Source organism: Phocoena phocoena, chromosome 11, assembly GCF_963924675.1.
Source record: "Phocoena phocoena chromosome 11, mPhoPho1.1, whole genome shotgun sequence".
In the NCBI taxonomy this organism is placed as follows: Eukaryota; Metazoa; Chordata; class Mammalia; order Artiodactyla; family Phocoenidae; genus Phocoena; species Phocoena phocoena.
In genome coordinates, this window is record NC_089229.1 from 52,636,673 (window position 1) to 52,664,418 (window position 27,746).

Below are 27,746 nucleotides of genomic sequence, written 5' to 3' on the forward strand. Positions count from 1 at the left end.
AGCACACACACACACATACCCAGTATTAGAAATGATTTAAAAAATCAGATCTTAGCTCAAAAAGATGAACTACAGTTAACCTTTATTGTTCTTTAGAAATGAACTTTCCACAATATTAATAAATCTCATTTTTAGCTCTGCTTTGAAGTTTTGATACCAGTGAAGTAACCTTTTTCTTCTTTGAATCTTTTCTTGTAAAATTATTGTTTTCTCTTTTTCTAAAATAGCAGGAAGTTCCTTCCAGTTCTTAATAAAGATAAAGGGAGCATTCATGGACTTGAGTAACTGCAGAGGAGCATTATGGTAAACAGATGAATTTCCACAGCTGCCAGCTGTCATTACGTCTTCTACCACGGGAACGGAGCCATAGGAGCAAGCCTCATATATTCTGTAACACTCCGTGTTTACTCCTGCTGGGCACAATGTGAGATCACTCTGACGCAGAGCATCTTGATAATTCTTAAGGCTTTCATTTGTTTCTTGAGGCTGCCACCTAGAAAATCAGAAGAAAACCTGAAGTTTTCACTTTACTAAGCATATCTTTTGTGGAAGAAAATATTTTATCTTTTAATGTTGGTTACAAGAAATGGTAAACACATTATAGAGATGGCAGGCAGAAGAGATGAATAAAATCTTGCCCAAATAGATTTCTTGAAAATATTTAAGAATTTGAGAAGTTTACAGCTACACATTAAAAAAAATCTAGTGGCCATACAATTTCTGAATGAAATTCTATCAGCCAAAATTTTGTGAGTGCTCGTCTTCTTTCTCTACCTCACCCTCCATCCAAATTCCTGCCCTTATGGAGCTTATTATCACAGTTCTAGTGGTGGAGACAGACAGTAACCAGGTCAAGTCAGTAAATTATTTAGAAGGTGTTAAGTGTTGTGTGGAAAAATAAAGCAGAGAAGTGAGGAGGGAGTTTTTGGTAGGATGGTATTACAACTGTAAACAGGTGATCAGGGAGTGTCTCACTTCATGGGCATCTGAGCGGGGAGCCAGAGGAGAGGGAGCAAACCACACAGATATCTGGGGGAAGAAGAGAGCATAGAGCAAGCATAAAGGCCATGACATGGCATGTGCCAGGCATGCTCAAGGGACAGCAAGGAAGCCAGGGTGGCTAAAGCAGGTTAACTGAAGGGGAGAGGTATAGAAGATGAAGTCAGAGCACCCATCACACAGAGTTTTGATCAGAGGGGTAACTGACTTCATCTATGTTTTATCAGAATCTATCTGGCTGTTGTGTTGAGAAGAGATTGTATGGGGCAAGGGTAGGAGCTGAGAGGCTAGTTAGAAAACTAGACGTTCCCTCCTGACTGTTCCTATTTTCTCAGTGAAATAAGCAATAGGGTCATAAGGTAAGAGCAGTTGGGAAGAGAGAAGAAGGTATGAAACAATCTCCCAGGAGAGAGGAAGAATACATGGACAAGGGAGATGGATGACTGCTGGACACTCAAGGGTCAGGGTCATATATATATATATTTTTTAAAAAAATAAATTTATTTATTTTTATTTTTGGCTGTGTTGGGTCTTTGTTGCTGTGCGCGGGCTTTTCTCTAGTTGCGGCGAGCAAGGGCTACTCTTTGTTGCGGTGCACAGGCTTCTCACTGGGTGGCTTCTCTTGTTGTGGAGTATGGGCTCTAGGCACGCAGGCTTCAGTAGTTGTGGCACATGGTCTCAGTGGTTGTGGCTCGTGGGCTCTAGAGCGCAGGCTCAGTAGTTGTGGTGCACGGGCTTAGTTGCTCCGCGGCATGTGGGATCTTCCCGGACCAGGGCTCAAACCCGTGTCCCCTGCGTTGGCTGGTGGATTCTTAACCACTGCGCTACCAGGGAAGCCCAAGGTCATATATTTAAAGTGAGATCAATTGGCACCTTTCTCCAAGTGTGTTTGGCTGCATGGGTGAAGGTATGGAGCAGGTAAGAGAGCTGGATTTATCCAGAGTTAGGGTTTGCTAGATTAAGGAACTAGGGAGCTGAATGTATATGTGGTCATGATTGATTATGAAATTTAAGTGGGTAAAGAATAAAGTAAAGATGAGGTGGGTGAAGGACAATGAAATGGTATTAGGAACTATGAACTGTAAGTCCCAGCTAAATTGCTGAAGTCAGAGTATTACAGGGAATGAGCTGGAATGATAGAAAATGATGTTTACAGAGAAAGAGATGCTGGAATTTGAGATCATGCAGTATGTGTAATCATAAGGCCCAGGAAATGACCATGACAGTGAATGGCTGAGGTCAAGTGGAGACCCAGATTGCTGGGGGGAGAGGAAGTAAAGGAACTGCAAGACCAACGTGATGGAAAGACCATCTATGTGGATTTGGGAATCACTAAGAGTGAGGCTGGAAAAAATGTCAGAGAGACTGAGAGTAGGCCAGGAACTAGACTCTTCAAAGAATTAAGGGGATAAACCCAAGGGTCAGTATATGATTTCTCTTTTCTTTTAGGAGTTTTTTAAAAATTAATTTTATATTGGAGTATAGCTGATTTACAATGTTGTGTTAGTTTCAGGTGTACAGCAAAGTGAATCAGTTACACATATATATACCTCCACTCTTTTTTTAAGATTCTTTTTCCATGTAGGTCATTACAGAATATTGAGTAGAGTTCCCTGTGCTATAAATAGGTTCTTAGTTATCTACTTTATATATAGTAGTGTGTATATGTCAATCCCAATCTCCCAATTTATCCCTTCCCCTTATGATTTCAAAGAGAAAGAATAATGGATAGTTTTGTCTGCTGGTATGAGATTCAAAACTGGAGGTTTTAGGGAGGGAAAAGGGAGAGTGGTCTGGAAGCAGCAATGAGAAGGAGGACACCTACTCCACCTCCTGGCTCAATGGTAGGAGAGAGATTTCAAGAATAATTCTGTTCCCACAGTAAGCTTTATTATTTTGCCCTCACTCATTCCATTCTAGGCACACTGTCCCTTGTTCCTCACACATGGTAAGCATGCTTCTACCTTAGGCCTTTATATTTGCTCTTCCCTCTGCCTGGGCAACTCTTCTCCCAAATAGACATGAGGCTCACCCCTCTGCCTTTTTCAGCCCTGTGCTTAAATGCAAACTTCTAACTAGCACTTTCCTTGGCTATTCTAAAATATCAAATGCTCCACTCCTGACCCCAAGTCCTCTCTACATCCCCCTCCTCTGCTCAATTTTTTTACATGGTATTTATCATCGTCTGACACTATATATATATATGACACAATATATTTTATTGGTTTGTCTCCTCCAATAAGCATTTAAGTTCTAAGAGGGCATGGACCCTTTTAACTGTTTTGCTCACTGCTGTATCCCTTTATGGCTAAAATAGTTTTTGGCATATAGCAGTTGCTTGACAAATATTTGTTGACTGAATGGATATAATATGATTACACTAGCCATTAGAGAAATGTAAATCAAAACTACAATGAGGTATCACCTCACACCAGTCACAATGGCCATCATCAAAAAATCTACCAACAATAAATGCTGGAGAGGGTGTGGAGAAAAGAGAACCCTCCTGCACTGTTGGTGGGAAGTAAATTGATACAGCCACTATGGAGAACAGTATGGAGGTTCCTTAAAAAAACTAAAAATAGAACTACCATATGACCCAGCAATCCCACTACTGGGCATATACCCTGAGAGAAGCATAATTCAACAAGAGACATGTTCCACAATGTTCACTGCAACTCTATTTACAACAGCCAGGACATGGAAGCAACCTAAGTGTCCATTGACAGATGAATGGATAAAGAAGATGTGGCACATATATACAATGGAATATTACTCAGCCATAAAAAGAAACAAAATTGAGGTATTTGTAGTGACGTGGATGGACCTAGAGTCTGTCATAGAGTGAAGTATGTCAGAAAGAGAAAATCAAATACCATATGCTAACACATATATATGGAATCTAAAAAAAAAAAAAAAAGTTCTGAAGAACCTAGAGGCAGGACAGGAAAAAAGATGCAGACATAGAGAATGGACTTGAGGACACAGGGAGGGGGATGGGTAAGCTGGGACGAAGTGAGAGAGTGGCATGGACATATATACACTACCAAATGTAAAACAGATAGCTAGTGGGAAGCAGCCGCATAGCACAGGGAGATCAGCTCAGTGCTTTGTGACCACCTAGAAGGGTGGAATAGGGAGGGTGGGAGGGAGATGCAAGAGGGAGGGGATATGGGGATATATGTATACGTAGAGCTGATTCACTTTGTTATACAGCAGAAACTAACACAACAGTGTACAGCAATTATACTCCAATAAAGATGTTACAAAAAAATATATATATGACGTGGACCTGCTGGGGGAATGGACTTGGGGATATGGGGTGGGGAGGGGTAAGCTGTGACAGGGCGGAAGGGTGGCATGGACGTATATACACTACCAAGCATGGAATGGATAGCTAGTGGGAAGCAGCCACATAGCACAGGGAGATCAGCCCGGTGCTTTGTGACCACCTAGAGGGGTGGGATAGGGAGGGTGGCGGGGAGAGAGACGCAAGAGGGAAGAGATATGGGAACATATGTATATGTATAACTGATTCACTTTGCTGTGAAGCAGAAACTGGCACACCATTGTAAAGCAATTATACTCCAATAAAGATATAAAAAATATATATATATATGATTACGTTAGCAATACTGAATGGATATGATTACACTAGCAATAGAGTCAGGATTTCTTTTTTTCTTTTTTGTATATCTATGCCTGATTGATTGGTTGATTTTTTACAATTTCCAACCCCTTTTCTTTGAATGAAACATTTCTTAAATTGTATAATGCTTTATAATTTTCAAAAGTTTCACACACATAATTTCATATAATCACATAATAACCCTTCTTCCCCCTCTACCTCTAAATTGCCTCTCCTGCTTCCCTCTCCTCACTGGTAACCACTAGCTTGTTCTCTGTATCTGAGTCTGCTTCTTTTTTGTCTTATTCACTAGTTTGTTGTATTTTTAAGATTCCACATTAAGTGATATTAAACAGTATTTGTCTTTCTCTGTCTGACTTACTTCACTTAGCATAACACCCTCCAAGTCCATCCATGTTGCTGCAAATGGCAAAATTTTGTTCTTTTTTATGGCTGGTTATTATTCCATTGTATATATATATACCATATCTTCTTTATCCATTCATCTGTTGATGGATGCTTAGTTTGCTTCCACATTTTGGCAGTTGTAAATAATGCTGCTATGAACATTGGGGTGCATGTATTGGTATCTTTTCAAATTAGTGTTTTTGGTTTTTTTCCAGTTTTTTTTTTTTGTATATACCCAGGAGTGGAACTGTTGTGTCATGTGGTGGTTTTATCTTTAGTTTTTTAAGAAATCTCCATACTGTCTTCCACAGTGGCTGCACCAATTTACATTCCTACCAACAGTGCCCTTGTCTCCACATCCTCGCCAATATTTGTTATTTGTGTTCTTTTTGATGGTAGCCATTCTGACAGGTATGAGGTGATATCTCATTGTGGTTTTGCTTTGCATTTCCCTGATGATTACCAATGTTGAGCATCTTTTCATGTGTGTGTTGGCCATCTGCATTTCCCCTTTGGAGAAATATCTTTTCAGTTCTTCTGCCCATTATTTAATCAGGTTGTTTGCTTTCTTGATGTTGGGTTGGATGAGCTGTTTATATATGTTGGAATATCAACGCCTTATCAGTCATATCATTTGCAAATATCTTCTCCCATTGAGTGGGTTGTTTTTTCGTTCTGTTGATGGTTTCCTTTACTGCACAAAAGCTTTTAGGTTTAATTAGGTCCCATTTGTTTATTTTTGCTTTTGCTTCCTTTGCTTTAGGAGACAGATCCAAAACAATATTGCTGTGATTTATGTCAAAGAGTATTCTGCCTATGTTTTCTTCTAGGAATTTTATAGTATCTGGTCTTATATTTAGATCTTTAATCCATTTTGAGCTTATATTTTTTATGGTGTTAGCGAATGTTCTAATTTCATTCTTTTACGTGTAGCTGTCCAATTTTCCCAGCACCACTTATTGAAAAGAATGTCTTTTCTCCATTGTATATTCTTTCCTCCTTTCTTCATAGCTAAATTGACAATAAGCATGTGGGTTTATTTCTGTGCTCTCTAGTCTGTTCCATTGATCTATGTGTCTGTTTCTATGCTGGTACCACATTGATTTGATGACTGTAGCTTTGTAGTACAGTCTGAAGTCAGGTAGCGTGATTCCTCCAGCTCTGTTCCTCTTTCTCAAGATTGTTTTGGCTATTTGGGGTCTTTTGTGTTTCCATACAAATTTTAAAATTATTTGTTCTAATCTGTGAAGAATGCCATTGATATTTTGATAGGGATTGCACTGAATCTGTAGATTGCATTGGATAGTATGGTCATTTTAACAATATGAATTTTTTCAATCCAAGAACAAGGTATATCTTTCCATCTGTTTGTGTTATCTTCAATTTCTTTCATCAGTGTCTTATAGTTTTCTGAGTATAGATCTTTTACCTCCCTAGGTAGGTTTATTCCTAGGTATTTTATTCTTTTTGATGAGATGGTATATGAGATTGTTTCCTTAATTTCTCTTTCTCATAGTTCATTGTTAGTGTACAGAAATGCAACCAACTTCTGTATATTAATTTTGAATCCTGCTACTCTACTGAATTCATTGATGAGCTCTAATAGTTTTCTGGTGGCGTCTTTAGGATTTTCTATGTATAGTATCATGTCATCTGCAAACGTGACAGTTTTACTTCTTCCTTTCCAATTTGGGTTCCTTTTGTTTCTTTTTCTTCTCTGATTGCTGTGGCTAGGACCTACAAAACTATGTTGAATAAAAGCAGTGAGAGTGGGCATCCTTGTCTTGTTCCTGATCTCAGAGGAAATGCTTTCACCTTTTCACCATTGAGTATTATGTTAGCTGTGGATTTGTCATATATGGCCTTTATTATGTTGAGGTATGCTCCCTCTATGCCCACTTTCTGGAGAGTTTTAATCATAAATGGATGCTGAACTTTATCCAAAGTTTCTTCTATCGAGATGATTATATGGTTTTTATTCTTTACTTTAAAAATATTTATTTATTTTCTTTATTTTTGGCTGTGTCGGGTCTTAGTTGTGGCACATGGGATCTCTGTTGAGGCACGTGGGAATATTTTGTTACAGCACACAGTCTCTTCACTGTGGCGCGCGGGCTTCTCTCTAGTTGTGGTGTGTGGATTTTCTCTCTCTAGTTGTGGCACGTAGGCTCCAGAATACGTGGACTCTGTAGTTTGCGGTACACGGGCTCTGTCGTTGAGGCACGTGAGCTCAATAGCTGTGGCGTGTGGGCTTAGTTGCCCTGCGGCATGTAGGATCTTAGTTCCCCAATCAGGGATCAAACCCATGTCCCCTGCATTGAAAGGTGCATTCTTAACCACTGGACCACCAGGGAAATCCTCCCAATTGCTGTTTTTGATATCATATTTTACATCTAATTGTTTTGTGTATCCCTTAACTCAGGGGTCCCAACCCCCAGGCCACAGACCGGTAGTGGTCCGTGGCCTGTTAGGAACCGGGACGCACAGCAGGAGGTGAGCGGCAGGCGAGTGAACAAAGCTTCATCTGTATTTACAGCGCTCCCCACTGCTCGCATTACCACCTGAGCTCCACCTCCTGTCAGATCAGTGGCGGCATTAGATTCTCATAGGAGGGCGAACCCTACTGTGAACTGCGCGTGTGAGGGATCTAGGTTGCGCACTCCTTATGAGAATCTAATGCCTGATGATCTGAGGTGGAGCTGAGGCAGCGATGCTAGTGCTGGGGAGTGGCTGCAAATACAGATTATCATTAGCAGAGAGGTTTGACTGTACAGAGACCATAATAAATCAACTGCTTGCAGACTCATATCAAAGCCCTATCAGTGGGACTTCCCTGGTGGCACAGTGGGACTTCCCTGGTGGCACAGTGGATAAGACTCCATGCTCCCAATGCAGGGGGCCTGGGTTCAATCCCTGGTCAGGGAACCAGATGCCACATGCGTGCTGCAACTAAGAGTTCACATGTCACAACTAAGGAGACTGTGTGCCGCAACTAAGGAGCCCTGGAGCTGCAACTAAGGAGCCCGACTGCCTCAACTAAGGAGCCCACATGCTGCAACTAAGACCCGGCACAACCAAATAAGTAAATTAATATAAAAAAAAAAACCCTATCAGTGAGTGGCAAGTGACAAGCTGCATCTTATGGAGTAGACTGGACATAAGCAACACACCTCGTGTGTCCCTGTCTCCCATCACCCCCAGATGGGACCATCTAGCTGCAGGAAAACAAGCTCAGGGCTCCCACTGATTTTATATTATGGTGAGTTGTATAATTATTTCATTATATATTATAATGTAATAATAATAGAAATAAAGTACACACAGTAAATGGAATGAATGCGCTTGAATCATCCCCAAACCATCAACACCCCCACCACCCCAAGTCTGTAGAAAAACTGTCTTCCACAAAACTGGTCCCTTGTGCCAAAAAGGTTGGGGACTGCTGCCTTAACTGCTTATCGTGGATATGGATGATTTTACTACTTTTGTATTTTAACCTCCCTACCAGCTTTGTGTGTGGTGATTTCCTACTTTCACTGTATGTTTGCCTTTACTTCTTTCATTTTGTAATCTTCTTCTTTCTAGTTGTGGCATTTTCTTTTTTTCACTTAGAGAAGTTCCTTTAACATGTGTTGTAAGGCTGGTGCTGTACTCTTTTAGCTTTTGTTTGTCTGTAAAGCTTTTGATCACTCCATCAAATGTGAATGAGAGTCTTGCTGGGTAGAGTATTCTTGGTTGTAGTAGAGTCAGGCTTTCTAAAAGAGAGTATCTGCTCCAATTAATGTATTTCTAGATCTAAAAGGACATTTTTGTTTAGGCATTACTTCTCTGATGACTCTGCTTTACACATGAAACTCCATCTGTTTATCTAAAAATAAAATGAACGATCCCCAAATTTCTTCCTTCAGTCCATGAACACCTGTTTCATGATTACCATGTAAAAGATGGAAGAAAGTTAATGCAGTTAAATCCATCCATCCATCCATCCATCCACTCCCCACTTATCCTGGCCTACTTTATTCAAGGTCCTATGTTACATCTGGGGATTCAAAGAAGAATAGTACATGGCCTCTGTCCTCAGGGTGGTGTCAGGTTCCTGAAGGTGTGAGGAGTATGGCATGCCAGTCTTGGAACACTGAACTGGTTTGCCGAACATCTCAGAGATGAACCTAAGACCATTACTGTCATTTACAATCTCCTGTGTTCATATCTGACTAACAAATATTATTGAGGAAACCTGAACAATTGACATTTGCATATGATAGTTACCAGCATTCCCCTTCAAGATGGACTACAGGAGAGTCTCTCTATTTTTAATGTATATAACATAGTTTCTTCACAGCTTTAATTACTCATGCATCTTCTGGAGAAAGACTGGTATTAATGGAATTAAAAATGTCTGTGAAAACCTGTGCTGACACACAAAGCAACTCTCAGATTGGAGACAAAATGGATGAATCATGTAGACACAGAACTTACTGTTCTCTTGCTGAAACCCAACAAAGCTTATCATTCCCATCTTGTTTCAAAATGTTCATTAGTGCTTGTCTGGATGAATTTTCATAAATGGTTCCTACGAAATTACACAAGTATGGCCTTTCATTATGCAGCATTGACCAATTCGCCTCCACCACAGGAAAATTCCTGTATCTATAAAAATAAGTACATGTGAGTTAATAATATATGACAATAGGGCTAGCAAAATTTCCATAATCTAACATCTTAGGTAGCATGATGATGTAGAGAAAAGAGATTTAAAATATGATTTTCTAAACCCCAAATTATAATTTTCCATGCTTACTTTGGAAAAGTTCCTAAATCTATTGACTTAAAAAAAATTCTCACTTTGACATCTTTTACAAAATTGCTATAGAGACTATGTGCCTAAAGTGCTTTGTTTTTTATATTCTTCAACTTCTATTACTTACCTGAAGTTATAAGATAGGTTGAATTTAAGACATTAAAGGTATAAAGAATCTTCTACATTCATAATAATCATGATTTAATTAATGTTTTAGGCAGGTGATGGAAAGATTACAGAATACATACTGCTATAGCAAAGAACTCCAACTCCAAAGGCTTATCAAGTAGATTAAAAAAAAAACAACCTTACATCCCACACAGGAGAGGCCTGTTGCAACTGGCCCATTCTAATAGGCATTTGGTAATTCCAGGCATCAAATTATGTGCCTGAACTACAACCTTCACATAAGAGAAAGCTTAACGTAACAGTTGGTCTGTAACAGGTTTTCTCGATTTTGGCATTACTGCCATTTGGGCCAGATAATTCTCCATTGTGGAGGCTGTCCGCTACATTGTAAGATATTTAGCAGCAGCCCTGGCCTCTATCCACCAGATGCCAGTACAACCTCCTCTCTCCACTTGTAACAACCAAATATATCTCCAGACATTGCCAAATATCTCCTGGGGGTGGGGGTGGGGTGAAATTGCACCTGGTTGAGAACCACTGATCTATAGGAAAGATACTGGCTTTGTCCAACATTACCAGAGTTACTGTGAAGAAGTAATTCTTTTGTTTCAAAACATTTTACAAATATGGGCTCTACACAAGGGATAGATTTTTCAGAGCACCTTAAACTTGGCTATACCTAACAAACCTTTTTGTCTGCCCTACCCTAAGCCTGCTGAGTCAGAATTTTGTTGTGGAAGGCCAGGGAATATGTCTTATTAATGTGCTTCCCTGGTGATATTTGTGTAGCCAACTGGGCAGCAGTCTAAGGTCACATTTTGTAACCAGTGATAAAATAATGCATAATGAACATCCGATTCAAATACAGTATCATATTACTGAACTATTTCATAATTCATCCATTCAACAAATATTTATTGAATGATTACTCTGTAGGCACTGTTTTAGGCTCTACAGATAAAGTAGTGAACAAAAGAGACAAAAATCCCTGCCATCAGGAAGTTTATGTACTAGTGGCAACTTAAAGTCAACTTACTGTTATTCAAAGGCTCTCTATTAACAGAATGATACAAAATAAGTTTCCAGTTCTATAGAAAGACTTTACATATATTACATACTATTTAATTACCCTTTCTTTTTTTTTTTTTTACCCTTTCTTTTTACACAACAGATTTGTGCAAATTCTATCAATCCTAGTCGGAGACCTGAGTATATTATAATCCTCCCAAACCCCAGGGTCAGTGTGCTGTTCATTTAATATTGAATCTAAAGTAAGGATTTAAGGGGAGTTCGCTGGCAGTCCAGTGGTTAAGACTCCATGCTTCCACTGCAGGGGGCATGGGTTCAATTCCTGGTCAGGGAACTAAGATCCCGCATGCCATGTGGCATGCCCCCCCCCAAAAAAGGGAAGAAATAAAGTAAGGATTTAAGAAAACTCTATATCTATATAGTTATATAGGTATAGCTATATATATAGATTCTATAATTGTTTTAGGAAGGTCCGTCTGTCTGCCATCCACCGCTAAACATTTCTTTAAGGTACTAGTGATAAACTTTAAAATTTATCCTATGACTTGGGGTTCTAAAATACAAAAATGTAACTCATCTGCTCTCCTCATAAAAGTCTAAAATACTCTAAAAACGTCATTATTACCAAAGCATGAGACCAAACCATATTTTTGCCCATAGAAAAGGTTGTACACAGCCTCAATGAGCTCAGAAGAACTACATTTATTACAAATTTAAAACACAATCTTGCTGATACAGAAATTCAGGTCTTAGAGTCTAAAAACATGTAAGAATATTTGGTACTTACGTTGCTACTCCTAAAGGCCATTGAAAAACATCCATGTTATTAATCCAGGGGCTGTCATATATTATGAAAAGTAGTTCCACAGAGCCTCCATTTCTTTTGAGAAACTGGTTTATCCACTCATTATTACAATGTTCATTTCCAAGCAAAACAACAGCAAGATGCTGGAGTTTTTGAGTTTGCACTAAATTTTGTGCATAAAGTAACCACTGGGTGGCATAAAAGACCTTTGCTTTTTCTCTTCCATTTAGAATGAGTACCACATTATTCTCATCCACAGGGAAGTACCCTGGGACCACAGCTGGACCAGTGATGAAGCTGTTAAAAACAAAACAAAAACAAGAGACAAACAAAAAGAGAACAGAAGTATTTGGTATCAGTTTTAAATCATTTTATATAAAGTATATAATGAAACTTAATCCATATTCTTTCTAGAAATAATTTCTATAACATGTTTTTTTGAACAACTCTGGATGATGGGACATAGATGTAGATTAATGGGAAACTTTGGTTGTAGACAGATTAATTATATGCAAATTTGAAAGTACCCACAGGAAAAAATATTTACCTTATAGATCTAATAAAAGTATAAATATAAAAATTTGAATGGGAAGATATATATAACAAACTCACGATAGTTAGTGGTTGTCTCTTAGGAGGAAGGAAGAGGAAAGGGCCTGAGGAACAATACAAAGAGAGCATTTATTGCCTTTACTGGAAATATCTAATTCTTTTACGAGGAAAGTTAAATATCTGAAGCAAATATGACAGAGAGCCAGAATTTGTTAGTTCTAGGTGGTGGGTAAATGGGAATCTGTTGTATTACTCTCTATTCTTTAAGGTATTTAAAAAATATCATAAAAGGAATAGATACATGTCATAACTCACATTTCATATTATGTGCTGCTTCGAACAACCAATACCATTGAAATATTTTACACGAATATGTATTAAATACAAAATATACCATTTAACCTATCGTAAACTTAGTTACAACGGTCCTAGATTCTTTGCAAGCTGCTCAAACATTTCTTTATAACTTGCTAGAATCTTTTAATATTTAGTACAAATATGCTGAAATCCTGCTTTTTTTGCTTACTGTTGGGGATAAAAACTAACATTATTAAATGCCTTTTATATACATGATACATAGGCACTCTGCACAGGTTATCCTTTAACCTCCACAACAACTCTGCAGAGATTAGTCCCCCATTTTGCATTTGGGAAATCAGGCTTAAGTTGCACAACCTGTGATGGCAGCATCAAGTTTTGAATCAAGATCTAACTTCAGCAAAAACAAAAACAAAAAAAATGATCTAACTTCAGAGCTTGAGTCATTCCCATGACACTATGGTTAACAAGTAATCAAATTAGTAGATATTAATTAAAACACAAAATATAAATATGTACTTGTCTGTATATGTACTGTATGAATTCTATGGCATTATTCTACAGTGATAATAAGCTACACGGATCAGAACTGCATTTTGAGTCTGCTTTGGACAGGAAGATGCCAAATAATTCAGCAATCATTTAGTAATTTAAGAGAACGGGCAGAATCTGAGGGGTTAGAAAGCACTTTAAAGAGAATGATAATAATTATGATAGGTTTAAAATACTTATTATTGGTAGTACATGAACACTTTTTCTCTCCTTTAAAATTATAGGTGGGAATAGTTCTAATTTTATTGATCCACACAAATTAACAAAAGCATGATTCATTCAAGGCACATTTGACCCATCTTGGAATCTCCACAGCTCTCTTTTTGTAGAATGCTCTCACATTCCAGCAAGCTGGCATGTCAGCTCTTATGCTCTAATTGGTTTTCTAGACCTCAAGGCCATGTTCAAGTAATAGTGAAAGCCCTGGGGTCAATGCTCTGGAGCTAAGGTATAGATCGGAGGTTCCCAAATTTTATTGGTTCCCAAGACTTTCAGTGTTTTAGTAATTTTTTCAAGCCAGAAGAAATGAGTAATGGTTCAGTTTTTTAAGTTGTTAGATCCAAATAACTTAGCATTTATGTCCTAAGAGCTTAGAAGCCACTTTAAAAATAATACACATACACTGAAGGAAAAAATAATACTCCTATTTCATTCTTAACTAACCACACACTTAATAATGGGATGTGTGCACCCGTTGAGCATTACACAACTTCTCAAACCTTGGAATCAGAGACGATACTGCCACGGTCGCTGCCTGTTCCACTTTGATTTTTGCACAGTACTTGGATTTGATCACAGCAACCATAGGAAATCCAGCTCCACAAATGTATGACATCGCTGAAATGGATGTAGGGTGATCTAATGTTGAAATTGTGAACTACCTCAAACTGGTTTGCATGGTGTTTGACAGATATGAAGTATAATTGTGATTCCTACAAATATCTGTGGTGCCCCAGGGTGCCTTAGTATACAGTTTGGGAAGCACAGATTTAGGTAAAGAAACTTTAGGGGTAAAAAAAAATCCCATAAGATTCAGATAGTTGTGTGTGTGTTGGGAGGTGTGTTAGTCAGACTGCAGTGGGTTGAGAAGTGAATGAGAAGGGGACAGTAAGAAGTAAGTGGGGAGAAATGCAAATCAAAACTACAATGAGGTACCACTTCATACCAGTCAGAATGGCCATGATTAAAAAGCCTACAATTCACAAATGCTGGAGAGGGTGTGCAAAAAAGGGAACCCTCCTACACTGTTGGTGGGAATGTAAATTGGTGCAGCCACTATGGAAAACAGTTTGGAGGTTCCTCAAAAAACCAAAAATAGAGTTACCATATGATCCAGCAATCCCACTGCTGGGCATATATCCAGATAAAACTATAATTCAAAAAGATACATAAACCCCTATGTTCATAGCAGCACTATTCACAATAGCCAAGACATGGAAACAACCTAAATGTCCATTGACAGATGAATGGATAAAGATGTGGTACACATACACAATGAATATTATTCAGCCATAAGAAATAATGAAATAATGCCATTTGAAGCAACATGGATGGACCTAGAGGTTTTCATACTAAATGAAGTCGGAAAGAAAAAGGCAAAAACCATATGATATCAATTATATGTGGAATCTAAAATATGACACGAATGAACTTATCTACAAAACAGACTCACAGACATAGAGAACAGACTTGTGGTTGCCAAGGGGCATGGGGAGTATGGGAGGGATGGATTGGGAGTTTGGGATTAGCAGATGCAAAGTATTATATATAGAATGGATAAACAACAAGGTTCTACTGTATAGCACAGGGAACTATATTCAACATCCTGTGATAAACGATAATGAAAAAGAATGTATATATATATGTATAACTGAATCACTTTGCTGTACAGCAGAAATTAACACAACGTTGTAAATCAACTATACTTGAATAAAATAAATTACAAAAAAGAAGTAACTGGGGACAGTAAGTGTAGACAACTCTCCTGAAAGTGTGGATGAGAAGGTGAGAACACAATAATGAGTGAAAGGTGGGAGACAAAGGAGAGCAAGGAAGTAACGTATGGAGCAAGGTCTTGGGATATGCAGAAGGAATGCACAGGTGGAGGGAGTTAATACTGAACACAGGTGAGGGAGATCACCTCATTGTCTGAGAGCTGAGGAAAGAGAGAAGGTTAGGTGAGGGATCACATAGAGATCATGTAGGTAAATGTTAGAGGAGCAGCTAGTTAAGGGAGATAATTGTGGATATCTTGAGGAAATAGAGGCAGGGGTGTCTGCTGAGAAAGAGGGAGTTAGGCAGGTGTTGGGTAGTGGCCTAGAGTAGAAAAATCTGCTTTTATTCTTTCTGTATCTTCTATCTTGAACGCATACTAGCTATCCAGTCATGCAAGCTAGAAACCAGGGAACTATCACATTCGATTCTTGCTCTCATCTAATAATCCTTAAATTCTGATAGTTTTGTCCCCAGATTTCTAAAATTCCTGGCTCTGCTGGAATACCACTTCCCAATTTCATCCCTTATTTATATCTCTGCTGGATACTTATAGTTTCCTAATGCAATGTCCTGGTCTGCCTGCATTCAGCTGTCTCCTTCAAATCATTTTTCCACATGGCTACTGGAGACATCTACACAAAAAACATACATGACAATACCACTACCTAGCTTAATCATCTTCAACTGCTTTTCACTGAACAAGAATAAAGTCCAAGAGTTTTAATGTGGCAAATACAAGGCCCATGATGATCTGGCCCTTGCCCTCCACTCCCAATATGAGCTACCCTACCCCATCTTCATGCTCTAGGGATTCTGAATGGTTTGCGATTCTATGCACAACCCAAGCTGTTTATCAATTCTTAGGCCCTGATATTGCCTCTGCTGGGAATATAATCACTCCTCTCACTGCCTTCCTAAATCCTACTAATCTTTTAAGACTTAGCTCAGCTATCACCTCCTCTAGGAAGTCTTTCTTGATAGGCCCCATATCCCCAACTCTACTCATATTGAGTTAGTGGCCTTCCCTCTATATTTCCCTAACAACTAAGGAGTATGCACGTCCTTACCATTATGCTTTGTATAAGGTATGAAAATTATTTATGTGTTTATCTCAGCCACTAGTGTGTGAACTCCCTGAGGCTAGGGAAAAGTATTTTATTCTCTTTGAAATCCTCAGAGCCTAGTAGGAACTAACTAGCAGGCACTCAGTAAATGCTGAATGAGTTAAGCCATAATTCTCTTTAAGGGAGTTATCTGCTCTACCAATTAATTTACGTTCTCCTACTGCATTTAAAATATGAATCAAGTTACAAAAATTCAATCTATTAATAAATTTCTAGCTATACATTTATTACATGAAGTAGGGCACATGTATGAGATAGTATAGCATATTTACGCATGATAAAAGATGTATTTTAGTTTCCTGAAGTTATTCATCATGCATCAGTCACAAATACCCATTAGCTGAAAAATGAACATATTTAAGGAGCTCATACACAGAATTTTAAAACAGTGACTTGCTCTTCTAGATGTCTTAGCATATATTTAATAGTCAGAACTTCTATTTTTCAATATTTATTCTTTTTCTGCTAGGTTCAGAAGAAAACTTTCTTCCCAATAAGTACTTTCAATACTTACAGAGTCCAGAGAAATCATTTGAATATTGAGTTCTAAGCTGAACGAGAGCAAAATATATTTTTTTAGAATCCAATATACTTATTGTTTCATTCTTTCTAAATTCAGTCAGTGCTACTGAACAAACGCTATATGCTATTACAGTAAGTGAGTTACAGATAAGATTAATAATTGCCAGCTAAGAGTCTGGCAAATGCCTTGATAAAGAATAAGCGCACAAGCTAAACCATCCACACAGCTCTCAGCCATCAAATTCTACATCATTTTTGGTTAATACATAGTTTTAGAAAATAGGTATACCGAACCCATGAATGGCCCTTACTTTTGAATAGCTGTTGCAATTCACCCTACTTTTGTGGCCAGCATCATTGCCATGACTCCACGCCTTCTGAATTCAGTGTTTATGATGGAACACTCCCACCCTCATACTAGCTTGGCTGGAGTGGGAGAATGGGCATTATGAAGAATTAACTATATTGTCTTTCTTTACCAATGAAAATTTTATTTGAGATCTGTATTGATCTATGGTTCAGTATATGACTGAAACATAGTATAGCCATTAATATTATCTATAAAAGCTTTCACTCACTGTAATGAGTAGTGAGCTCACTAAATTCTTATAATAGTAATATCTGGAAATTCTAAAAATAGGAATCAGACACATTTTATCGTGATCTTCAGAGAAAAGTTCAACTTTTTCATAAGGAGCAGATGCTCATTGAAAATATAATTGAATTTAGGACTTCCCTGGTGGCACAGTGGTTAAGAATCCGCTCGCCAATGCAGGGGACACAGGTTCATGCCCTGGTCGGGGAAGATCCCACATGCCACGGAGCAACTAAGCCCGTGCACCACAACTACTGAGCCTGCGCTCTAGAGCCTGCGTGCCACAACTACTGAAGCCCACGTGCCTAGAGCCCATGCTCCGCAATGAGAGAAGCCACCGCAACGAGAAGCCTGTGCACCACAATGAAGAGGAGCCCCCAGTCGCCGCAACTAGAGAAAGCCTGCGCGCAGCGACAAAACACCCAACGCAGCCAAAAATAAATAAAATAAATACACGTATTAAAAAAAAGAAAGTATAATTGAATTTAGATAACAACGAATTAAGTAATTTAGCATCTAACTTTTGTTTTATCAAACGGGTAGACATTTATATATCTTATGATAATGCCTGCACATGCACATTACAGAATTCTGAAGGCAGTCTTTTGGGGATAATCAAAGGTTATGATAAGCAGAAGACTCCTCCTAAGAAATTAAACATAAAATTGCCCTTTGAAATTAAACTATAAATGAACATATGACAGATATGAGCAGAGACAGGCAAAGTTCCTTCAAGAGACGGAATGGGTGCCATGCTAGCTTGTAACCTAATTGAACACATTAACAGAAAACGTGTATCAGAAAGGTGTTTATTGGGAGGTATGTGAATGGAGAGATAATAGACAATAATGGAAACACAGAAAAAAGGAGAACTGAAAGGTAGGGAGATGTTGCAGTACCTATTTAAGTAACAGTAAAAATAATAAAACTAATAACAAGACTTCTATTAGTGATTACCATGTGCCAGATACTGGTCTAAGCACTGTATGCCTATTAATGCGTTTAATCTTCAAAACAATCCTGTGAAATAGAAACTAATATTTACCTTAATAATTATTTTAAATTATTATATTATATTATATATATTATATATATATTACATTATATTATAATTATTTTAAACTCAAGGAAATCCAGGCACTGAGAAGTTAAGAAACTTGCCAAGGTCAGACACTAATAAGAGGTAAAGCTGGAATTGGAACTGAGATATTCTGGCTTCAGAGTCTGTGACCTTAACAACCCAGTCACATTGCTACACTGCCCACAGGTGACTGGACTTCACCAGCCTGCCTCACAAGTTCAGTCTGCCCTGCATGTATTCATCTATTCACATCCTGAGCACAGCCTATGTATGGTACTGACTCAGTGGTGAACATGGAGTCATTCATTTCTTCCCTTCTGAAACACACAGATTTGGAAGTGCTATATATAGTTATAGCCCACATTTTGATTCCATATTTAATCAAACAACTCCCAAATATTTAGGTATCATTTGTAGTCTGCCTATATGGAAAGAATGTGCTGGTCAAGCCAATACAAACATGTGGACTGACCGATAGTTCTATTTCCGTTCTGAGTTATTTACTTGACATTCTGGATTACATTATTTGGGCCTATGAATAGATAAGAATCAGCATTCAGGAGCCTGATCGACCCTGGAACACTGAGGATACCTTTCTATTTTCTGTCTCGGAAGTGCTGTGAAATTAACGTTAAATGATATAAGCTCTTTGTAAACTTAAAGGTTTATTTAAATAGAATGTATTTATGCTTATTTAAAGGATTTTGATAGTATTTAGAAACTCTTTCTGTGTCTTCAAGATGACCGATTACTGCCAATTCACTTTTGGTCAAATAAAAATGAATGTGTTGGGACCTCCCTGGTGGCGCAGTGGTTAAGAATCCGCTTGCCAATGCAGGGGACAAGTTCGAGCCCTGGTCTGGGAAGACCCTACATGCTACGGAGCAACTAAGCCCGTGCACCACAACTACTGAGCCTGTGCTCTAGAGCCCGCGAGCCACAACTACTGAAGTCCATGCGCCTAGAGCCCATGCTCTGCAACAAGAGAAGCCACCGCAATGAGAAGCCCGCACACAGCATTGAAGAGTAGCCCCCACTCGCCACAACTACAAAAAGCCGGCGCGCAGCAACAAAGATCCAATGCAGCCAAAAATAAATAAATAAAATAAATAACTTAAAAAAAAAGAATGTGTTGAAACATTTAAGTTAATACCCATGTAGCCTGATTCAACTCAAAACTTGCAATTTCATAAAAGTTTATTAATTTTGGATAAATTATGTATGCTACTTTCCATAAGCCTAAAACTTTAATAAAATGTTTAAAAAATCTTTTACAATAGTGAACTTCCTTGAATATACAGTTCTCTTAAATTCTAAAAGGAAGTAGCATTGTTATTTAATCATAATATAAAATCTCAGGTAAAAATTTCAGAAGGAAACAGGAAGTTAGTTTTTCTTTTGGGAGTTAATGCCATTTGCTCAAAACCTTTGCTGTAGTAACACTGTATATTAACTTCTCTATGAATTTCAAATAATTCTTTTGAAAATGCCAATATATATTGTAGGTAGACCTAATAGACTAATACTCATAACACATGTTTACTTTTAAAACAGCAAAATGTTAAATTTATATGCATAATACACATTTACTTTCAAACACCCAAATCCAACTATTTTAAGTTTAGGATTATGTATAAACTCTTCAATGGGATTAGAGCAATAGAAGCCTGGAGATAAAAGGAAAAATAATCATTACCAATGATGATTTAAAAGCCTGTTTACTTTTCAAGAATGATTACTTTGAAAAGATACATGCAATGAAATTGCTTTCCAAGTGTGTATACAGTAAATAAAGAATTAAAAGAGCAGCGAAAATTCAAATGAAACTGATATTAACTACAGCTCTTCCTCTTGATTTCTGTGAGAAATAAATGGAAACCTAAAGGAAACCATAATCTTTGGTTCACATTTTTTTCCCTTAATAATATAATTGTAAAATGAAATAAGCATTTTAAAATAATTATTTTTGGTTTTTATTTCAATAAGAAAGCAAAATCTAACAGAAAATAGCATTCTTTCATTGTCACAATATTTCTAAATAAAATGATCTTAATTCTATTTAAAAATCTTCAGAAAATATGCAATCACAGATAAAAAGTTTTATAAAAATAAGAGTGCAAAAATGTCAATAATACATTGGTTTTATTGAATTAAAAAAAGATTTCTGAATATTGCAGTGAAATGGTAATCTATGCTATCAAATCATGATAGAATTCATATATGAAATGTTTTGATAAAAATTTCAAAACTAATAGCAGTAGCTTTGCTACCACGTGAATATATAAAAATATGTGAATCTATTACATGAAGGAGAAAAATAAAAATACTTTAAGTTTTCATATTATTCCAACATACAGAATGTTCCATGTTTATCAACAACCAAATGTTGCAAAATTTAGAGCATGAACTTTTCCATATAATCAGACATGTTTTGATGAAAATGAAATAGACACATGATTCCAAAAAACCCGTATTTTGTAACATCCAATTTTATAAGAAAATGCTTAAGGTAAGCTTTAACTACAAATATATATACATGAGGTTTATCTCTCCATCCTTCACAAGTTGAAGTGAAAATATTTTCTATAAATATTGATATATTTTCCTCTGATTTTTCTTCTAGTATTTACATAAAAAATCGTACAGCAACATATCAAAGGTTAATGCTGCACAATTAATACCTGTAACGTGTTCTTCCAACAACTAAATTTCCTTCTCTCCGCTGAGCAGTCACATCAGTGGGCTCAAGTAAACCTTCAAAAATATGCTCCCAGAGATACAAACCTGGTAATTAAAAAAACAAAAAGTGAAAGCATGTACCTCCTGGTGTACTCTAGTGTGTGCGATGAATTTATGTTCTGCTCTTTCATATCATTTGATTAGGAAACCAGATTCTCTTCCTTTTTGGGCCCAAAATCATCAATATGGCAGCTAATGTACGAGAGACTAAACTCAGAGGTTGTCAGTGTAAAATGTGGGTTATATTAAAGACAAAAAACTCTCTTACTCTGTATTTGAGAAACCCCTAATCATCACTGGACCTTTACTATCTATCTTATCTTGAAATGTGTTATATTACAGTGTACGTTACTGTATGATTAGGACTGTTTCTATATTATAACAGAAGGAGGGGGGAAATCACCATCTTGTGCCAAACAGAACCAGAGAAGCTCATGTATGTACATATACATTCAATATGTCAAGGAGATATTACCTCCTCCCCACCTGAACACACATCCTTCACTGTGTGATGCCCTCTGCAAACAAATGCCACTGTGTCTTTTCTCCTTAGGCTGGCCCCTACGTTTTATCATGATTTCACCTGAATGAAAGCTCTCTGAGTAGAGGTCTCAGAACTCTGTGTTGTCATACAATGAGGTAATCTGGAGATGAGGAGGTAATCAGGGAGCCCACTTACGTAAATGTAACTAAAAAGTTAGATTGAGAGATGTGTTTTGTTCCATTCTCATTACACTGTGGTACTAAAAGACACACACAAAACCCATGTTTAAAGACTTGGCTAATCAGATAAAGCTTTCCAAATATGGTAGGCTGAGTAATGCTTTCCTCCAACCCAAGAGGGCCAAAGATGAAATCTCTAGCACCTATGAATGTTAACTTTACAAAGCAAAAGAGACCTTCTAAATGTGATTAAGATAAGGATGCTGAGGTGGAGAGATTATGCTGGATTACCTGGGTGGGTCCTATGTAATCACAAGGGTCCTCAGGAAAGGGAGGCAGGAGACTGAAAATGAGGGAAAGAGATGTGAGGAGGAAGCAGAAGTCAGAGTGAGGTGGGGCCATGAGTCAAGGAATGCAGGCAGTCACTAGAAACTGTAAAAGGCAAGGAAGCAGATGCTCCTCTAGAGCCTCCAAAGGGAATATAGCCCCGTGGCCACAGTTTAGATTTCTGCCTTCAGAAACGTAAGCTAATAAACTTACGGTGACATCAGTTAATAATACTGTATTGCATATTTGAGAGTTGCTAAGAAAGTAGATCTTAAAAGTTCTCATCACAAGAAAAAAAATTGTAACTATGTGAGGTGATAGATGTTCACTAGACTTACTATGTTGATCCTTTCACAATATATATAATATATCAAATCATATGTAGTACACCTGAAACATAGTTATATAATGTTATATGTCACTCACAGATCAATTAAAAAAATGTGTTGTTTTAAGCCACTAAATTTTTGGTAGTTGGTTATGGCAGCTAAAGGAACCTATAGATTATGTAGCAATAGATTATGGTACCTGGAAATGGGGTGCTGCTGTAACAAAGACTTAAAAATCTGGAAGTGCCTTTGGAATTGGGTAATGGGGAAAAGCTGGAAGAATTTTGAGAAGCATGATTAAAAAAAACCTAGATTAGATTGCCTTGAACAGACTGTAGGTAGAAATATGGATGTTAGTGACTCAGTTCTGAGAACTCAGAAGAAAGTGAGGAGAACAGTAGAAAAAAACCTGTATCATCTTAGAGAATACTGAAATCACCATAAACTGACTGTTGGTAAAACTATACACATTAAAATTGCTCTTGGTAGGGGCTCAGAAGGAAATGAGGAACATGTCATTAGAGACTGGAGAAAAGGGGATCTTTGTTATACAGCAGCAGAAAGTTTAGCTGAATTGTGTCCTGCAGTTATATGCAAAGCAGAACTTGTAAACGATAAACTTGGATAGTTAGCTGAAGAGATTTCTAAGTAAAGTGTTGAAGTTGTGGCCTGGTTTCATCTTGCTGATTACAGTAAAATATGAGTTGAAAAGAGAGACTGAGGAAAAAACTGGTAAGCAAAAAGGAACAATGACTTGATGATTTCGGAAATTCTTAGCCTATTCAGATTGCAAAAGAGGTGAAAAATTAGGAGATTCACTGTCAAGAAAGCATGTTCTGGAGAGAAGGCTAAGGATGTAGGTGACATCCTTTTGCTAATGCCTGGTCAGAATACTCAATCACAAAGAGGGTTTTTTGAAAATATTAGGTGTTAATTTATGGATCTCCTTAGCCATCTCAGCAGAAGCTAGAAATAGAGATGGGATTATCCAGGTAAGACCTGTAGAGGAACTCCTGTCTAAAAAAGCAAATCTTTGTGACATAAATGGGAGACCCACAAGGTTCTTGAGAATGTTATATTAGCAGAAACACTGCCAGCTTGGACTAAAAGGGACAGAGAGAGCTTGAAATGAAACAAGCTTATTGGACTCCCAAAATCCTAACAGCAGGAACAGGATGATAAAACTACTGAGCTGCAAACACATGCTAACCTTCCTGAAAATGGAAGGATGACTTCCCAAGCATGGAGCTGAAAGTCCAGAAGTAAAGCTCTGAGCCACAGAGTACTCCCAGGCATTGAAACCTAACGGAGTTTGCCTGGCTGGATATCAAAATTGCTTAAACCTGTGACTCCATTTTCCTTCCATTTTCTCCCTTTTGGAATGGGAATTTCTATAACTGGTATCCTATGACTGTGCCTAGAGAATAGGTCGATGAATGAATGCAGTGCTTGATAAAGCTCATCTGGACACTTTGTGCCTACTGGATTGAAATGAGAAAAGTCTGGAAACATGAAACTTGTTAAGAAGTCGATATAATTAAAAACTAGAATGAGGAAGTGGAAATTTAAAGGAAGAAATTAATATTAGAGATTTTAAAGAGAAAAAAGTTGCTAGAACTTGATGATTGGATGCCTGGGTCTGGGTACTAGAACTTCGGAGGTCAGTAGTAATTTTCAAGGATGTATATATGCAAGTGTCTATGAATTTATGAAACATCATGGGTCAGGCACTACTATTCTGTTTACTTTCCTTTCACCTGGTACCTTCTATCCATATCCCTTACTGTACATAAATCTAACTAATGTTTTATGGCCAAAGAAAGCCCCTTCTAACTCACTAAATTCCTTCTGACTCTTCTGTCATTGAGGGTCCCCCATTCTCTAATTGAGCATATCATATAACTTAGAACAGTACACGCTCATGATACTCAGAGCAAAAATGCTTTCGTGGGCAAACAAGTTTAACCAACTACATACTATATCCTCTTCTTAGACATTCACAATGAACACTGGCATATTAAAGGCTCTGACAAAGCCCTGCAACAAAGAACCTTGTTTAACTTTGTTCAGTTCAATGTTTCCCAAACTTGTTTGGCCATTAAGGGCAGGGGCCACATCTTATACTTGTGCATCAAGTGTCCAATAAACACATAATTCCATGAAAATTCAGTTGACATAGGCATTTCACTATAATTATGCATACACAACCCACTCTTTGTATTGACAAATAAAGCTGTGCTCTGCTAAAGACCAACAACAGATTATATGTGTGCATGTGTGTCTTTGTGTATGTGCATTTACACAGATGTCGTCTAACAGAAAAGAGAAATGGAATATTGAGAAAAAGTGAAAAAATGCATCAGGATGTCTTAACAAATGATGAAATAAACTGTAAATATATTAACAAAGTGCTTTTTACATGTCTTAGCTTTAAACATTAACTTACCAATGGCAGCTTTGCCCCAGATTTGTACATGGAAGTCTTTTTTCTCTTTTGTGGACTTATTTAATATCTGCAGTCTGTGTTTTTGCTCATTTTTTTCATCTTCTTCCCAAGGATTCCATTCTTCACTTCTCAAAGTAGATTGTTCTATGTTATAAAAAGAGCAACAAGTGTTATCAATAAGGTAGAGCTGCAGTTGTAGATAAATTCAAGCCATGTAAATTAGATGTTAGGGAGTTTTAATTGCATCCTAACTTCAATTTTTCAAAGAGATAAAGCAACAGAATTTGAACTGGTTAAACATTGTAAAAATAAAAAAAGGAAATCATAACTTAATTTTGATTGGAAAGAGCTTGATATAAAATAATAAAATGTTTTAAAAAAATAAAATGATCAAAACTTGGAGATGAAGCGCTCTGGCCTTCAGAAGTCACAGCAGGATTAGAGCAGGCCCTTTGTTTTAATATGGGAATAGGTGTCCTTAAGCCAGCGGCATTCCAGCAAATCTCTGGCATTTCGTGACAATATCTTGGATATTTTTTTTAACATCTTTATTGGAGTATAATTGCTTTACAATGGTGTGTTAGTTTCTGCTTTATAACAAGGCAGGAAATTCTCTCTCCCAAACAAAGCCTTCTAAAATGACTGGGTACAGTAATACGCATCAAGTTACAAGCTTAACTTTTGCCAGTTCTTTACAGATCGTATATATGTAACGCAACCTATACATAAAAACTTGACTTCAACATGAAAAGTGTCCCACAGTTTCAGATACTATTGTGCAAAATTCTGAAAGAAGGGAGAAATAAGCCTGAGTCCGATCCTGACATAGGTCAAAATACAAGACAGGGGATCAAAACTTGGAGATGAAGCGCTCTGGCCTTCAGAAGTCACAGCAGGATTAGAGCAGGCCCTTTGTTTTAATATGGGAATAGGTGTCCTTAAGCCAGCGGCATTCCAGCAAATCTCTGGCATTTCGTGACAATATCTTGGATATTTTTTTTAACATCTTTATTGGAGTATAATTGCTTTACAATGGTGTGTTAGTTTCTGCTTTATAACAAAGTGAATCAGTTATACGTATACATATGTTCCCATATCTCTTCCCTCTTGCGTCTCCCTCCCTCCCACCCTCCCTATCCCACCCCTCCAGGTGGTCACAAAGCACTGAGCTGATCTCCCTGTGCTATGCGGCTGCTTCCCACTAGCTATCTATTTTACGTTTGGTAGAGTATATATGTCCATGCCTCTCTCTCGCTTTGTCACAGCCTACCCTTACTCCTCCCCATATCCTCAAGTCCATTCTCTAGAGGGTCTGTGTCTTTATTCCTATCTTACCCCTAGGTTCTTCATGACCTTTTTTTTTTTCTTAGATTCCATATATATGTGTTAGCATATGGTATTTGTTTTCCTCTTTCTGACTTACTTCACTCTGTATGACAGACTCAGGTCCATCCACCTCACTACAAATAACTCAATTTTGTTTCTTTTTATGGCTGAGTAATATTCCATTGTATATATGTGCCACATCTTCTTTATCCATTCATCTGTTGATGGACACTTAGGTTGCTTCCATGTCCTGGCTATTGTAAATAGAGAGCTGCAATGAACATTCTGGTACATGACTCTTTTTGAATTACGTGGAGAAAAGACAGCCTCTTCAATAAGCGGTGCTGGGAAAACTGGACAGCTACATGTAAAAGTATGAAATTAGAACACTCCCTAACACCATACACAAAATAAACTCAAAATGGATTAAAGACCTAAATGTAAGGCCAGACACTATCAAACTCTTAGAGGAAAGCATAGGCAGAACACTCTATGACATAAATCACAGCAAGATCCTTTTTGACCCACCTCCTAGAGAAATGGAAATAAAAACAAAAATAAACAAATGGGACCTAATGAAACTTAAAAGCTTTTGCACAGCAAAGGAAACCATAAACAAGACCAAAAGGCAACCCTCAGAATGGGAGAAAATATATGCAAATGAAGCAACTGACAGAGGATTAATCTCCCAAATTTACAAGCAGCTCATGCAGCTTAATAACAGAAAAACGCATAACCCAATCCAAAACTGGGCAGAAGATCTAAATATCTTGGATATTTAAGATGCGTTTTAAAGGTGTGCGCACCTGTCAGCCCCAGGGGTAGGGAGTGGGGACGGCGTGTGGGACTTGGGCAAGGACGGGGGCATTCATACATCCATCCTCCAGTCCCGAGGCCTGGGCTGGCTACCGAGAGCTGAAGTAGGAAAAGCGCATACCGGGGCCCGGGGGCAATCCCGGACCCGAGAGCGGGACCGGTGGCCGCGCGGCTCCGCTAGCCCAGCCCCCACCAGCCCGCAGCCCCGAGTCTAGGCGCGCCGCTGAGGAGGGAGGCCGCGGGCCGGTGTCCTACCTCGGCCTCGCCTCTCCCGCGCCGGGGCAGCCCCCTTCCTGAGGCCCCGCAAAGACGCGTCCTGCGTCCGGCGGCTGCGCCCGAAGAAGACGTGGTAGGCGGCGTAGATGGAGAAGAGGCAGTACAGGGCGATAAGAATCGAGCAGAGACGCTTCCGCGTCAGCCGCATCCCACTCAGCCTTCCCCTCAGGCCACCACCACAGTGGAGATGGGCCGGAGGCGAAGCCGCCACTCAGCTCCGCGGCCCTAGCGTCGCCGGGTACGAACGCAGGCCCTGCCGGAGGGAGTAGTCATCCGAAACGGACCC

General features: G+C 38.3%; 1 protein-coding gene across 1 annotated transcript; it reads right to left on the minus strand.

Annotated features, from left to right (window-relative positions):
* Positions 1-65: 65 nt before the first annotated feature.
* Positions 66-27,746, minus strand: RXYLT1 (ribitol xylosyltransferase 1). Its single transcript, XM_065887874.1, has 6 exons — positions 27,440-27,746; positions 25,043-25,186; positions 21,220-21,322; positions 11,782-12,096; positions 9,515-9,685; positions 66-493 (listed from the first exon to the last, which is right to left on the minus strand). Exons 1-6 carry the CDS (start codon positions 27,606-27,608, stop codon positions 76-78), a joined length of 1,320 nt encoding a protein of 439 aa, XP_065743946.1. The 5' UTR covers positions 27,609-27,746; the 3' UTR covers positions 66-75.